At 42.2% G+C, this 14770-nt stretch overlaps 1 protein-coding gene across 1 annotated transcript in view; it reads left to right on the top strand.

Moving 5' to 3' along the window:
- LOC120727621 (ephrin type-A receptor 4-A-like) overlaps positions 1 to 13479 on the top strand; it is a 29899-nt gene extending 16420 nt beyond the window's left edge. The window contains exons 6-19 of the mRNA XM_040022005.1: positions 437 to 592; positions 1184 to 1720; positions 4115 to 4239; positions 4384 to 4543; positions 4633 to 4744; positions 5561 to 5619; positions 5820 to 5933; positions 6033 to 6218; positions 6291 to 6352; positions 6546 to 6755; positions 7065 to 7241; positions 9536 to 9723; positions 9924 to 10109; positions 12427 to 13479. Of these exons, the coding sequence (XP_039877939.1) occupies positions 437 to 592; positions 1184 to 1720; positions 4115 to 4239; positions 4384 to 4543; positions 4633 to 4744; positions 5561 to 5619; positions 5820 to 5933; positions 6033 to 6218; positions 6291 to 6352; positions 6546 to 6755; positions 7065 to 7241; positions 9536 to 9723; positions 9924 to 10109; positions 12427 to 12544 (2390 nt within the window). The 3' untranslated portion in view covers positions 12545 to 13479. The remainder of the gene's footprint in view (positions 1 to 436; positions 593 to 1183; positions 1721 to 4114; positions 4240 to 4383; positions 4544 to 4632; positions 4745 to 5560; positions 5620 to 5819; positions 5934 to 6032; positions 6219 to 6290; positions 6353 to 6545; positions 6756 to 7064; positions 7242 to 9535; positions 9724 to 9923; positions 10110 to 12426) is intronic.
- Positions 13480 to 14770: the final 1291 nt, after the last annotated feature.

The raw sequence follows: 14770 nt of genomic DNA, 5'->3' as shown, positions 1-14770 counted from the left end.
CCTGAAAATGGTCAGGTAGAAAGACTGGACTGAAAATGAGTGAAGAAGTTGCCAGTGTTGAAATCCTGAGACACCTTCAAAAAGCCTGGAGAATAATTCCTCAAGAACACTTTAAAAAATGAATTTAATTTCATCTGAAGTTGTCCTTTATTCTTTGTACCACATAGCAAAAATAGTGAGGTTCAGACATGTTTCACCTCTGAAAATACTCATTTACAAAGCAAGGGTGGAAGGAAGGTGTGATGCATGAGGTCAGCGTTTTTATGTTACGAAGTAGTGGACCAGCACAGCAGTGCTCCTGCAGCAATGCAAATGCAGTTTTTTGTGCTCTCCAAAAAATAATGTTCATGTTTGAGTCAGTGTGGCCTGTTTTTATCATTGTTTTTTTTAATGCAGATGTTTCAAATGGAATCTTTCTTTCTCTGTGTCTCTGCAGCCTGTCGTGCTGGTTTCTACAAGGCCAAGTCTACAGATCCAGGATGTGCCAAGTGTCCTCCACATAGCCACTCACTCAGAGATGGAGCAACTATCTGTGATTGCCATGCTGGATTCTTCCGTGCTGATACTGACCCTCCCTCCATGGCCTGTACCCGTAAGAGTACACACGCAGACACAAACGATACGTGTATGCATTTGCACAAACAAAAGCAATAAGCACACACACGTCTTTACCCAAAGTCTATATCTCTAACAAACAGAGGGGCACACAAATGTGTCTGAATGCCACTCCTGTTTCACAATCCCATTCCTTATGACTAAGCCACCATCTACATTCTGTTAGGGAGTGATAACTAAAGACATCAGGAAGTGAATAAATGCTCCCCCCTTTCTCTCTCGCTGTGTAAGTCTATGAGTAGGTTCTGTGTGACAGACTTGGTGGCCTTGGTTAACTTAATTATGCCTATATACAGCACATGGTTTTCTTGGCCTGGGAAAAGCAAAAACACATACACACAATCTCTCAGGCACACATACAAAAAAATAAAGGCCACAGACGAAAACATCAACCCCATCAAAAACATCTCACAGCCGTATGATTTTCAGTCTAATGCCAGATGTCTGCATTTTAGGCTGTGCCAGAAGCCCTGCACATTCCATTTACCTCCACATTTTGAATTCACAGTATATGGTTGATTTCATTTATGTTTATGCCCTCCCCCCACCCCTTACGCTCTTCTTTCAGAGCCACCATCAGCCCCACAGCAGCTCATTTCGGTGGTGAATGAGACCTCAGTGGTCTTGGAATGGACCCCCCCTCATCGTTTGGGAGGAAGAAGTGACACAAGCTACAGTCTGGAGTGTCTCATCTGTCAGACTGGGAGCCACAGCCACACTGGTGGTAGAGCCATTCCTAGGAATCGCAGCATCTCTCAGCCTGAGGCTCAGCATAGTGGGCTGGGAATGCAGTCAGACCAGGGGATTGTGGGACCCGAAGCTTCTCATCTAGGCAGAGGTGTCTTCCAGAGCAGGCCTGGAGATTTTCCCCGGCCTGGCTCTGGCGGCGGCTCCGTCTCCAGCTCTCAGTTCTGCGCGCCCTGCGGCTCAGATGTGCTCTTCTCTCCCGGTCAGACGGGCCTCATGACCACCAGGGTGGTGGTGAGCGAGCTCAGGGCCCACACGCACTACACCTTCATTGTCCATGCGCGCAATGGGGTTTCCCAGGCCAGTGGTGCAGGGGCAGCACAGAGCGTGTCTGTGAGCGTCACCACCAACCAAGCTGGTGAGAAAGAGAAGTGTTTGTTTGTGATAAATCTGTTTGTCAGATTGTTGACTGTAACACAAAATCTGCTTATAGATGTTGTCCGTAAGTGGGTCAGCAGAATACAAGCCGCTACTCAGTGCGTGCGAAGGCCCACGGGAAGTTAGGTCGCATGAGTAAAGCTCAAAACTGTAGATTGCACAAGCAGATATGCACATGCTCTGCATGTAGGTATACTGCATCTGTGTGTATTGAAAGTAGCATCTGCTGTAAGCACTTTAAAGCTGTAAAACAATGGCAATTTTCCCACTTGTGATAGGAAGTAAAGGTACATATTGGTTTGCAATGAATGGAAAACACAGTTTCATTTGAAAATTGAGAAGGTTCTGGATAACATGTGAGAAGCAGAAACATGACGGCCAGTGGGGCTAAACCTTTCTGTATGTGTGGAGCTGTATGTGAGAACGCAAATGTACCACACAATGGGATATTTTAATTTAGCTACTTGCAAGAATTTAGCAGGTAATGATGTGGAGAATTCACAGTGAGCCAGTGGTCCTGTCTCCTGCCCCTCTGCCTCCTGCATGCTTTACTTAGGAATACTTTGTTTAGCTCCTTGGTTAAACAGTATCCTGGTAGTGAGATCACATCTAAAAGCAGACTACTACTTTTAATGTCATCCTGGCTTCATTGTCTCCACGTTGTTCAGGCTTCATGTGTGAAAACTGGTTAAGTTGTTAATGGAGAAACACACGACAAGGCCCGTGTCGTGCTCTCTTCCAGCCGGAAACTTGTTCTCTTACTATCACTGTCACAGTTGCCATAGTTATTACTCTGTCCTCCTACACCTAACAACAGCTGAATTAATTATAGGGGTGTTTTCAAGAGGATGTCAGAAAGCATTCTGGAAAATGTAAATCACAGACTTAAAAACAAATAGAGAGAGTTGGTTAAAGGGGGAAACGGATGCAATAAAAAGTAAATCGCCACACTTAAATAACTGAGCAGAATCGTGTCGACACTCAACAGCGCCGGCGTACCAAAGGGTGGGATTTTCCTCTTTTTTTTTTGCCCTAAAATGCTTAACCGCAAAACTATTTGAAAAGTCACTCACATTTTATGAAGTGTTTCATTTTAGTTGTGAAGGTGTCAGCTGGTGTGTGGCGTTCCTCGCACATGTTCTCCATTAGTTTTCAGCGTGTGCTTTTATTTATTTCTTTTTTTGATGCTGTTACATCTCAACTGTCATTGCTGTAAGTCTTTATGGTGGCATTTAGAAAGCAGCGCACCTGCCTGGTTCCAGGTGCCCCGGGGAAATAACTTAGCAGCGTGTGCACAGCATGAGAGCGTGCCTGGGATCTGTCAAGCCCAACCTGCACTACCATATGGCTCGATATCGTATGAGCAGCCACAAAGGAGGACAAAGAGAGAGTTAAAAGGAGGGAAATGTGGAGGGATTTAAGGGGAGAGAGTGCAGAATGGAGTTTGTCTCTGTGGAATAGGAAGGAACGAGATGTAGGTCAGTTCTCGGGTGCACTGGGTCAATGGGACTGTTGATAAACAGCCATTCTGAGCTGCGTTCAGTGACGCCAAACTATCATATGGTTTACCTTAGAATCAGCATTAGAGCATATTCAGTTTGTCATTCTGCATATGTTATATTGATGCTCCTCAAACTTTCTTTAAATAATGCAAACTATTTAAAATATTTCAAGGCCAATATGATGTAAAAGTGTCAGTGTCAGTTAATAAAAATACAAACCGTTACATTTTGCATTTACCGATTGCAAAAGTGGTGGAAATCCACCAAAGACAGCCGGAATTTCACTGAACCGAGTCTTTCTTGTGGGTTGCACCTCAGATTTAGTAACAAACAGGGACTCGTGCATCACTGAGGATTTTTGTCATTTTCTGTGCCAGAGAGGCAACTGCAGCGATCAAACTCTTTTCCAGGCACAGTCGGTGTCTTTGCTTTGTTTTGATCAGAGTCATTACACAAAGAGAAGCTTAGCACAAATATATGGATCACCTCTTTTTCTGTGGTGTCTGTACTTGTGCTACGCTTGAAACTCTGTACCATTTTCACGATTTTCGTCTGTCATTAAATATCTGGATGTGGTTCTGTGCTCACAGTAGACGGGATTGTACTTGGTGCTTTTTCCTTCTGTGAGGTATTGCGGCAGTTGGATGAAAATAGGAATATGGAAAATGAAATGTAGTTCAGCGAGCTTTTGTTATTGAAATAATTGTTGCTAAAATATGTTTGGCTCATATATCATTAAATTACCATTTAGGAAAAAAAAAGTACCTCCTGCAGTACTCTGAAGTGCCCCTAGGGGTATGAGTACCATTTGAGAAACACTGGGTTAGACTATTGTCTTTGTATTAGTTCTCATCATGTTTCTCTCCTCTCAGCACCCTCTCCAGTGTCGTCTATCCAAGCCACTGATGTCACCAGGCACAGTTTGTCGTTGTCGTGGCAACAGCCGGATCGACCCAACGGGGTCATCCTGGAGTACGAGGTCAAGTTCTATGAAAAGGTGAGCTGCCCGCAGGTTAATTCAGCTCAGGCAGCTGTTTGGAATGTCAATATGCCGGCTCGCTGTTCGCATTGCACTGATGGTGAGGATGGATTTGCATTCAGACACTGAATAGATACCCTTCTTTTTGTCCCGGCTAATCAGGATCAGAGAGAGAGGTCGTACCGCATAATGAGGACCTTCTCTCGGAGTGTCGATGTCACGGGTCTCAACCCCCTCACTGTTTACGTGTTTCATGTGCGCGCTCGCACAGCTGCTGGATATGGAGAGTTCAGCACTCCCTTCGAATTCTCCACAAATTCAGGTATTCAAACAGCGCTGTTCAGTAGTGGGAGTTTTAAAAGAAGCAGCTATCACTTTTTGGTTGGTGACTTCTGTGTCCTTCCTCCTTAGATCCCTTCCCTCTGATTGGAGAAGGAGTCAACTCTGCCTTCCTGCTGCTGTCTGTCAGCGGGGTTGGAATTTTACTGCTGATATCTGCAGCTGTCTTCATCATTAGTCGCAGGTATATACACACACACACACACACACACACACACACACACACACACACACACACACACACACACAGCAACACAGACATACAAACACAAAAGATCCAGTAGCCATACACACCTATAGACTTGTTAGGCCGGCTAGAAAGTTCTCATCAGTGCAAAGCTGACGTCAACACGAGTGCAGCCTTTCTGTTAACTACTGCTTCTGACCAAACTGCTTCAGCGCACACAAACAACAGCCACAGTTCCCCTGCTATTGTGGGCCTAAATAATGTGTGTGTGTTACCTGAAGCTTTTAAAAGGGATTAAAGTGGAGACAGTGATAATCCCTTTGTCCCTGACTTGTCATTACAGTCTCTTCAGCAACATAGCATGTGTGTCAGCTTCCGCTGGCGTGCACCTTCACCAGCATGCGCAGATGCCCACACACACACACTCACGCACACACCTGCTCAGACACAAAGGTGTTTTTGACAGTCTCTTTGTTTAATGGAAAACACCTTTTATCTTGCGCTACCTGAGGCGTTGTGCCTCCTCCCTCTCTCGCTTAAATGCTTTGATCTGGTCGTTCTATGCTTTCCTGCAGCCCGTTGCTCTGCCTTCCTCATTGTCACTGCTTTCTGTTGCGGCAAATCCTTGAAAATCCAGCGAAAGGCACAGCCCTGCTAGAAGAGAAAGCACACAAAGTTAAAAGCAGTGTGACACACGTGGCCTTTTGTCAGGTCAAATGACTAAAAATCACAGCACAAAAGACCCAATAAATGAAAAAGATGGCTACGAGCTCACTTATCTTCATTGTCTGTCCCTCATTTATGTCTCATCAGGAGGAGCAAGTACAGTAAAACAAAGCAGGACTCGGAGGAAGAGAAACATCTTAACCCAGGTACTGCATATGTGCACGTAAGGTCTCGTGGATGCTATTTCTCCAACTATTCCTTCAGATCCACCTGCACATCTTATACGCATACCGCCAAAAGATATTTACATAACATATGCAGTTATACAACAATTTCTCACCCTCCTCTGCATCCCTCCTTCTCCTCCTTCATCTCGTCTCCTCTCCCGCCTCTCCTACCTTTGCAGGAGTGAAAATCTATGTGGACCCGTTCACCTATGAAGACCCCGATCAGGCCATCCACGAGTTTGCCAAAGAGATTGATGTCAGCAGTATTCACATTGAGAAGGTTATTGGCATGGGTAAGCCTGGCATCGGTGCTCGCGCACACTCACAAACCCACACACACATGCTTACTTGGCGCTGACGCTGCTGTTTTTGCTATCTCTGTGTGTGTGTAGGAGAGTTTGGGGAGGTGTGCAGCGGTCGGCTGCGTGTGCAGGGGAAGAGGGAGATCTATGTGGCCATCAAGAGTCTGAAGGCAGGATACTCTGACAAACAGAGGCGGGACTTCCTGTCTGAGGCATCCATCATGGGACAGTTTGACCACCCGAACATCATCAGGCTGGAGGGTGTCGTCACGAGATGTGAGTAGTGCTCAGCTTAGAACTCAGTGTGGAGATTTTGCCTGATATTTATAAAACTCTTTACCTCTTCAGGTAAACCATTGATGATCATCACAGAATATATGGAAAATGGATCTCTGGATGCATTTCTTCGGGTATGGGCCCTTTTATTATGCTGTCATCTCCTGTTATGAAATGAATATAAATTTTGGTTCTGAGTGGTATTTTAAAAAAATGTGGTGAAAAAGATTTAAATCACAGATGAAATGCAGTCAGTCATGACTGTACTGCTAGCTGTGGGTGTCTGTGTTAACTTGCCTTCCTGTCTCTGCAATTGTACCGTTTCAGAAACATGACGGCCAGTTTACAGTGATCCAGCTGGTCGGCATGCTGCGCGGCATCGCCTCAGGTATGAAGTACCTGTCAGACATGAACTACGTGCACAGAGACCTGGCAGCACGAAACATCCTGGTGAACAGCAACCTGGTGTGTAAGGTGTCCGACTTTGGCCTGAGCCGAGTTCTGGAGGACGACCCAGAGGCCGCCTACACTACAAGGGTAAGACACACTGTTATTTTCCTCATGTTAAAACAATGCTTTGCTTTTAATGATTGCAAATTCATTATTCTTTATCACTTACATATTTCATATATATATGTGGTATCACATCTTCAGTTCACACATTTGTTGTTAAAGGCGGCCAAAAAGCTGTAGAATTCATCAAATGAATAGACGCCGCTGAAAGAGCGAAGCTTAGAGCAATAAACATTAGCAGTGAGGAGGTTTTTTCGCCCCCGACTGATTAAATGAAATCATAAAAAACATAAATTATTCAATTAACCAGTGTGACTTTTACTGCTGTTTTAGGAGGCCACTGGGACTTATCTTTCTCCTGGGGGGAAAATCCCCATCAGATGGACTGCTCCAGAAGCTATAGCCTACAGGAAGTTCACCACAGCCAGCGATGTGTGGAGTTATGGTATCGTTATGTGGGAGGTGGTTTCATATGGAGAGAGACCCTACTGGGACATGAACAACCAAGATGTGAGTAATTTTAATATTATTGAATCCATGCGATGCCTTGTAGAAAAAAAGAAAAAGAATGCTGGAATTCTTGATGTGTGTGAATGATCTTTATCCTCGAAGAAAGAGTGAAAGTAAAAACAATGGCTTATGTGATGTAACACAAAGCTGTGTTTTTGGACATGTGATCAGCTCTGAAGCTAAAATGACATATACGCATATACTACAGCTTCTGAGCCACAAGCATTAACATTAATTAGAATTTTCGCAAACAAGTTGTGAGCTGTGACTTTCTCTAGAAGTCAAATTAAACTTTTGCTAATGTTCACACAGGAAATGGGACTTAAATTAACCCCGTCTACATAACACACCCCGCTTCTTTTGCATATTTCAAACAAAAATAAACTGTCCTCTGTGCACTTCTCTCTGAGCAGTGTCTTTGACCTCTGTGCTGTTTGTAAAATGCAAAAAAAAAAAAGTGCAAAATTTGGGTTTGAGATCCTTGGGTAAGTTGAAAGCAATCAGAGGACGTTTTATTGAAGATAAATATTGAGACTTATATGAATTGGCTGCTTAGAGTCATTCCTCAGCCAAGCCAGGCAGTAATTGTGTTTTTAGGACTCTGCACCAGCGACAGATGCAGCTGGAGGCATTATGTTTTCTGCTTTTCCATCCATCATTAGTCTCTCTCTTACTTGTTAACATGATATCTCAGGAATGCCTTCAGGGGAATTTTTTTCAAGTCTGGCACAAACGTTCAAAGGTGAAGGTCACTATGGCGGGAAAGGATTTCATTACATATGTTTACTTGGATTTAAGGGCGGACTGATTCGATTAGACTGATTTTCTGGATAAACGTCACTGTGACCTCATAGAACAAGCTTTTTGGACATAGCTCAAGAATTCATACGCTAATTACACTGGAGAGGGTAAAGAGATGAAGTGATTAAATTATATATCATCATGCGCTGCAAATGTGCTTTCGGTGTTGTAAGCCAGTAATAGAAGGGGAAATGGATGTAAAATATTACTTGATCTGTTCGAGGAGATACCGACCGAGTCGGCTGTACTTTGTAAACTTTTATCGACATATGAAGAAAAATGGTGTTACAGAGTTCATTTGGAGCAGTTGAAATAACTAAGATGACTTGTGGACATGTCTGCAATGTGATGGATTTCATCTGCAGCACTGTTTGGACATTTAGTTGATTTTTATTTTGTCTAAAAGGGGGAAATTTGCACAAGCAGAGGTGCACTATGCACTTTATTAGCTTATTTTTTGTAGTGCATAGATTTATATTATAAACTTACTTCACTAACAGAAACAAGTGAACTTTGTTTTCTTTCTTTATGAATATCCTGGCTATACTTTTCATACCGAGACGGGTTTTGACTGAGTAGCATTTTAGTATCGCAAAGGTTTACAGAGTGCGTTGCAGACATGTGCTGCTTGATATCTGCACTGCACACAGGAAAATGCAGAGCTGCACACATCTGCAGGAAATTAAAATCAATCGCAGTCAGTGGTGAGACGACTTTGGGAACCGTTTGGAAAACAACAAGCGAGTAATAAATCTTCAGGGAGAAGAATTTGCTTTGCTATTGGTGAAGTTTAAACGGCAGTCGCACGATTTTCATCATTTCCTTACAAAAACCACAGATTTATTTAAAAGTCTAAAAAAAAGTGTTTTCTGACAGTAAGTATACACCACAGCATTTTTTTTTAGCTAAGTGACTGTACAAGTTTTAGATGGGTTGCCATAATATTTTACCCAGATATTTGTGGTTCACAGAGAATGAATCATAATAATATTTGTCATCCTTATTTTTTCCGGAGCTGCAGAAAAGCAAGAGCGGGTCAAAGTTGGTCACTAAATGTTTGAAAGCTATCATCCAAATTTAAGATGATGAACATGGTGAACATTACACATTGTCATTAGGTAGATTAGTGTAGCGCCCATTCAGTGAGAGCGTAACCCGGGTTATTTGGCTAGAATTTACATGACAGGCTGTTACCATAAAAGCTAACAGATAAGCAGCTGATGCTACTGCTTTGAAAAGAAGGACAATTAGTAAATGGACGTTTTATGCTTCTTAAAAAGCAACACATGAACTGTGCTCTGCATGAGGATAATTACCAATGCTAACCAAGTCAGCTGCTAAGTAATCAGGAAAGCTCATCTTATAGCTTCAAATATATAAACAGGTGCAGTTTCACATTTTCTTGTGTTTGGTCTGCGTTTAACAATTTTCACATGTGACCAAATTTTTGGAACATCTTGGGTTTTCTGATAACAATGTGAAACCTTTTTTAGGTGATCAAAGCAATAGAAGAGGGCTACCGACTGCCTGCGCCCATGGACTGCCCTGTGGTGCTGCACCAGCTCATGTTGGACTGTTGGGAGAGGGATCGAGCAGAGAGACCCACGTTCAGCCAGATCCTCAACATGTTGGATAAACTCATACGCAACCCTGGGACTTTGCGCCGGACAGGAGGGGAAAGGTACTTACAGTGCACGAAAGCAAAGACAGAAATTTCCTCAAGCAAAGTAGCAATTACATGCACATCCACACATATCCACATTCATATTGTGCTCACACCCACTCCCACATCTTTATGATTTTTTTTCTTCAGTTATGACTTCACACTCCTATTTCAGTCCCTTGCCACCACCAACCTGCTGTTTTTTTCTGCACATATAGACCCACAGGCACAATACTGGAGTCAGGGGTGGGTTCAGAGGTGTGTGTGGCGGTCATACCGGAGATGTGTGTGCCCGAGTGGTCGCTGTGTGAGTGGCTGCAGTCCATTGGGTTGGAGAGGTACAGAGACACCCTTGCAGCAGCGGGTTACACCAGCCTTGACAGTCTTCTGGCTCTCACACACCAGTAAGTGTACCTTCATGTGAAAATGGATTGAAATAGGAGCCACTCTGGCATTAAAAATGTCTTAAAAATGGAATCTGTGATTTTTTTTTAAGCATTGGGCATAATCGAGTTAAAACTAGCAACAGAAACCCACTCGTATTTCTGAATCAAAATTCAGTGTCATGAAAAGCTGAAACAGGGTGTAAGAAATTTATTTATTCTGTATAATCGCAGCTTTCATTCTGTCCTGTAATATTTAACACTTTAATGATCTCAATGCTTATTAACTGAAAAACGTCAGTGATGATCCATATTACAGTCTTTTTAAAGTACCTTCTGTTTGTAAGCCTTGTTTAGTTTAACCAGAAACATAATTAGGGGGGAAAGTGAGTGATAAAAGCTACTCATGACTATAACATTACATCATTTAAAAAGCTAGTGTCACCTCATAATCTTACAAATGCTTCTTTTTGTGTTAATTGGATGTTCTCATTAGCAGCGAGTTTAGCTCGCACTCACTCTTAATGGCATTAAAACAGACCTGTTTTGCATTTGTAGACTGTATATAAAAGAAGGATGCAACCTTCTGTGATGAATAGTGATGAGACAAACCCAGCGTGAGGCACAGAGGCAGGGGAGGTAAAAAGCAAAAGAGCCTTTGTTGGCAGAGAGTCTAAAAGGTAAAAATTAAGCGTAAAACTAGAACCGAGCAGAAACAGCTGAGATTATAAAAATGCGTCATAACGGAGAAGAAGACAATGACTATAAATACGCTGTGAGCTAATTACACAGCAAAACACAGGAGGGAGCAGGATAGAGGTGGAAATAATGAATCCCAGGTGAAATAAAGCAGGAATAAATAGAGAATCACAAAGATGAAAACAAAAGAAATAAAAACTAACCTTCAATGTTAACTAGGGATTAACCAAACGACAAATAACACTGATAAAAGTAGAAAGACGACGATACACAACTCGTGTAAGGCATGAGTTACTAGGAAGAGAGAAGGAAGAGGGAAACGCTGGGGGGGATTATAAAGGTAATAAATTAACTCAAGAACCAGAACACAAAATCAAAACAACCCAAAACCAAAGGAAGTTAAAAACTAAAAATGTCACAAACTTCTCAAAAACATGGGACTGTGACACATCCATCCATCCATCGTCCTCTGCTTCCTCACTTCAGGTTTAGCTCTGAAATGCTGGATTCTTTCTAATAGTCAGCAGGGTTCAATCACTCCAGTTGCAGAAAAGCAAAGGTCCAAATCTTTTTTCTAGATTTACAAACCCGTAAACTGAACCACTATTACGAAGACTTTTTTTTAACAAAGAGTAATGTTTATTTTGTAAATTTTAGTCCCATTTAAATGTAAAAGGCAGAAATGTTTTGTACGTGGCTACACTCCAACTGAGAAATCATTGACTAGCTCGTTCTCACTCCCGAGGCATAATATAGGCGAGGCGTTACTGAGTAACGCGAAAGGTGACCTACTGCGTTCTTATGCTACACGGTAATACACATTCCAGCCATGTATTCGAGCCCTAACTCTAACCTTATCCCTAACTTTAACCAGCACTTTAATGACGTTAGCTAATGTTTTCCAAAGCGATTTAAGTTAAACGAACATATATGTGTAGATTCATTCCAAAAGGCTCTCATGTTTCCTCATTTTTCTGACCTCGTAATATAAGGACGTGTTGGGTGGCAGGAAGCGTATTAAACTGACGATTTGTCACCTAGCATAAAATGTTACGTTTTGGGAATGAGAACGTGCTGCATTGACATGTGAGCATGCAGTGTCCTCGACTTCTAAGCCACACCCACTCCTCACTCATCATGTCTGCTTTTTTTTTATTTTTCTTAAAGCAAGTAGGCGATCATTTCAATATTTCAAGCCCTGAAGATGGGAACCCACAGACCAATTCACGTTAGACATCACATTAGCTGCAGTTGCCATCTTTTATATACAGTCTTTGTTTTATTAGCATGTGGTTTCTTGATTACGTTGCTTCGTTTTGTTGCTTTACTCTTTTAGTGCTGGGAGACAATGGTGTTTGCGGTGCAAAGGCATGAAGTATATTAAACTCTTCATATTACGGCTGTAGTTTAATTGATAGACCGCTGGCCTGTTATTACCCAGTGATTTAAATGCATAGTTGAGCAGATGCGAAACCCTAAATATCTCCAAATGTTTGTGTGTGGTGAAAGTCAAAGTGTCGGTCAATTTAAAATAAGTAGACTCGTGATCAAAAGAAAATAACAGCCAGCCTTATCCCTTAAATACTGCATATTGTGCCTTTGTGTGTCTGAACATTTATCTCTGTCTGTGCACCCACAGGGAGATGGACAGACTTGGAATAATCACACCGTCACATCAGGACATACTAATTGCTAGTGTGCAGCAAGAAATATTCTCTCAAATGCAACACATGCAGCACACTATGGTTCCAGTCTGAGCTGGCGAACGGATACAAACCTGTTTCATTTACCTCATCTGTGCACTTTAGAGGGACTTTTCACCAGTGGGAATATAAAGGAGCGGCGTAAAGTAGAAACGCAAAGCGAGACGGAAGAAAGGAAGATTGAAAAGCAGCACTTTTTGTGAACTTCCATCCTGTGGAGTTTTCTATAAACCGTGATCTGGACGTGGTCGCCGATAGCGTTGAGCTACCGGCAGCTTAGACTGAAGCCTCATCCTCTTATCCAGTTTCACTTCTTCTCCTCTTTTCTCATCTGTTTTCTGAAGGCTGACATGTGCATAAGCAGAATGGCTTCCAACCTAGTTTGTCCCTTTGGCTGCTTTTGTGCTCGACTTGAACAAAATGTATTTTGTTTGCTCGTGTGTCTGTGTTTGTGCGTGTGTTTGTGCGGCGTGCGTAGCGTGAGTGCATCCTACATGAATTCTCCCTCGTCAAGATGTCAGCTATCATTGAATAACCTTAATATGCAACGTTAAAGAGGGAGCAGGAGAAGCCGGAAAGAATGTATCATTACGAGCTCTTACTAGTTTCATACAGGAGGATGATGCTAACCAATTGTATGATTTCGCTTGTGTTTTTCTTTTTTTATATTCATGTTTTTATTTTAAACTGTATGAACTTTTGATTCTGTTGAAGTAAACATTTAGATTAGGATGTTGTCCATCGGTGTCCGTGTACTTGTCACTTGTTTGATGCTAAGAAATAGATACATGAAGCAGTTTGTTTATTTATGAGCTTTTTTTAAAAAAAAAAATCTAGTTTGTGCATAGTAAAATAGAAACACTGAGAAATGTTGTAATGAGTGCCATATTGCATTGCAATAAATGCCAAACCATCAGTGTATGTAGGTTTTTAATTGTGTTTGAACAGAAGTTTGGAACTGTAATATATTTAAAGTTCACTGTAATGCACTCTCCGGGCTCTTTATGTTTATAATTTCTCCGTTTTGGCAGAAGAAAGTGTCCTCTGTGAAAGTCGAGACTTAGTCAGAGGTGCCTGTAACAAGGAAAACAACTCCAGAAGAACACCCAGCTGAAAGTCTGCTGGTGTTATCGCACACAGTGTTGCGTTTGAGTGGGTACGAAAGAGAAAAGAGACACAGAAGAAGAGAAAAGAAGGAGACAGAGTGGGAGAAAGGAAAAGCTGTGAGGAGAAAACAAACTTAAATTAAAAGAAGAGAAAATTAAGAGTGGGCTGTCACCAAGAGCATCTGTGTGGCCTCGTGCTTTTTTAAAAAAATTTTGGTTTCTTTCTTTCTTCTTCAGTTTTTTTCTCACTAAATTGGGCTGAGCCTGCAGTGCAAACATGTCAAATCAGCAAACATCTGTCTCCCGCTACACCGCCACACAAACATACACTGCATATATATGTGCATACTGCAACACACACAAACACACACCAGCGAGTTGATTGGAGGAACCCTTTGATATATATATAAAAAAGGCAAAGATATGATTGGGTTTCATTCTGGCAAAAAATGTCAATGTTTTTCCGTCCTAATGAGAGTTGCCTGCGCACCAAGAAGCGAATACACACACACGACCCCCTGCCTCCCTCTCAGTACGTCCAAATCACACACAGCAAGCAAAATGCTGATGGTGGTTAATGAGGCGGAAGCCTCTGAGTAAGAGACAGAAAGAGGAAGAGAGAGACAGAGGGAAAGAGTTGTGTTGGCTTGGAGCAATGAAACAGGCAGCTTTCGTCAAATAATGAGACACTGACACCACATTTAGCAGGTAGCCTTTTGGAATGATGCATCAATGCACTGAACTCTACCTGGAAAAAAAAGAAACAGAGTAGCAGCTGTCTTATTAAGAAAAACTCTTCAACGGTTGAATAAACTCACTATCCACTGTTTCAAACTTGGCTGTATGGATGTAGCGTGTGTGACTAAGCTGGTAGATGTGCTCTGCAGGTGACTCTGTTGGTTTTGTCGTCACTTAGAAATTTGAATCCTGCTGATTTTGGTGATTACCTGATATTTCCTATAGTGGTGCCATCAGGCAAAAGCACGGGAAAGAGCCTCTCTCATCAGTCGTTCCCGTTTCTCTCCCTTATCTCACTTTTTTTTAAGTAATGAAAACACTGTATCTCAGCTTCAGTCATTCCAGTCCACTCTTAGGACATCATCGCTAAAACAACACAGTCCGACTTGTTCCTCGCTTCACTGTGTTGCTTTTAATTTGAAATCGTCGTGTTATT

Source organism: Simochromis diagramma, unplaced genomic scaffold, assembly GCF_900408965.1.
Source record: "Simochromis diagramma unplaced genomic scaffold, fSimDia1.1 OVJJ01000205.1, whole genome shotgun sequence".
NCBI classification, from domain to species: domain Eukaryota; kingdom Metazoa; phylum Chordata; class Actinopteri; order Cichliformes; family Cichlidae; genus Simochromis; species Simochromis diagramma.
Note: the sequence above shows the minus strand (reverse complement) of the source record. Positions and strands in the feature narration are given on the sequence as shown.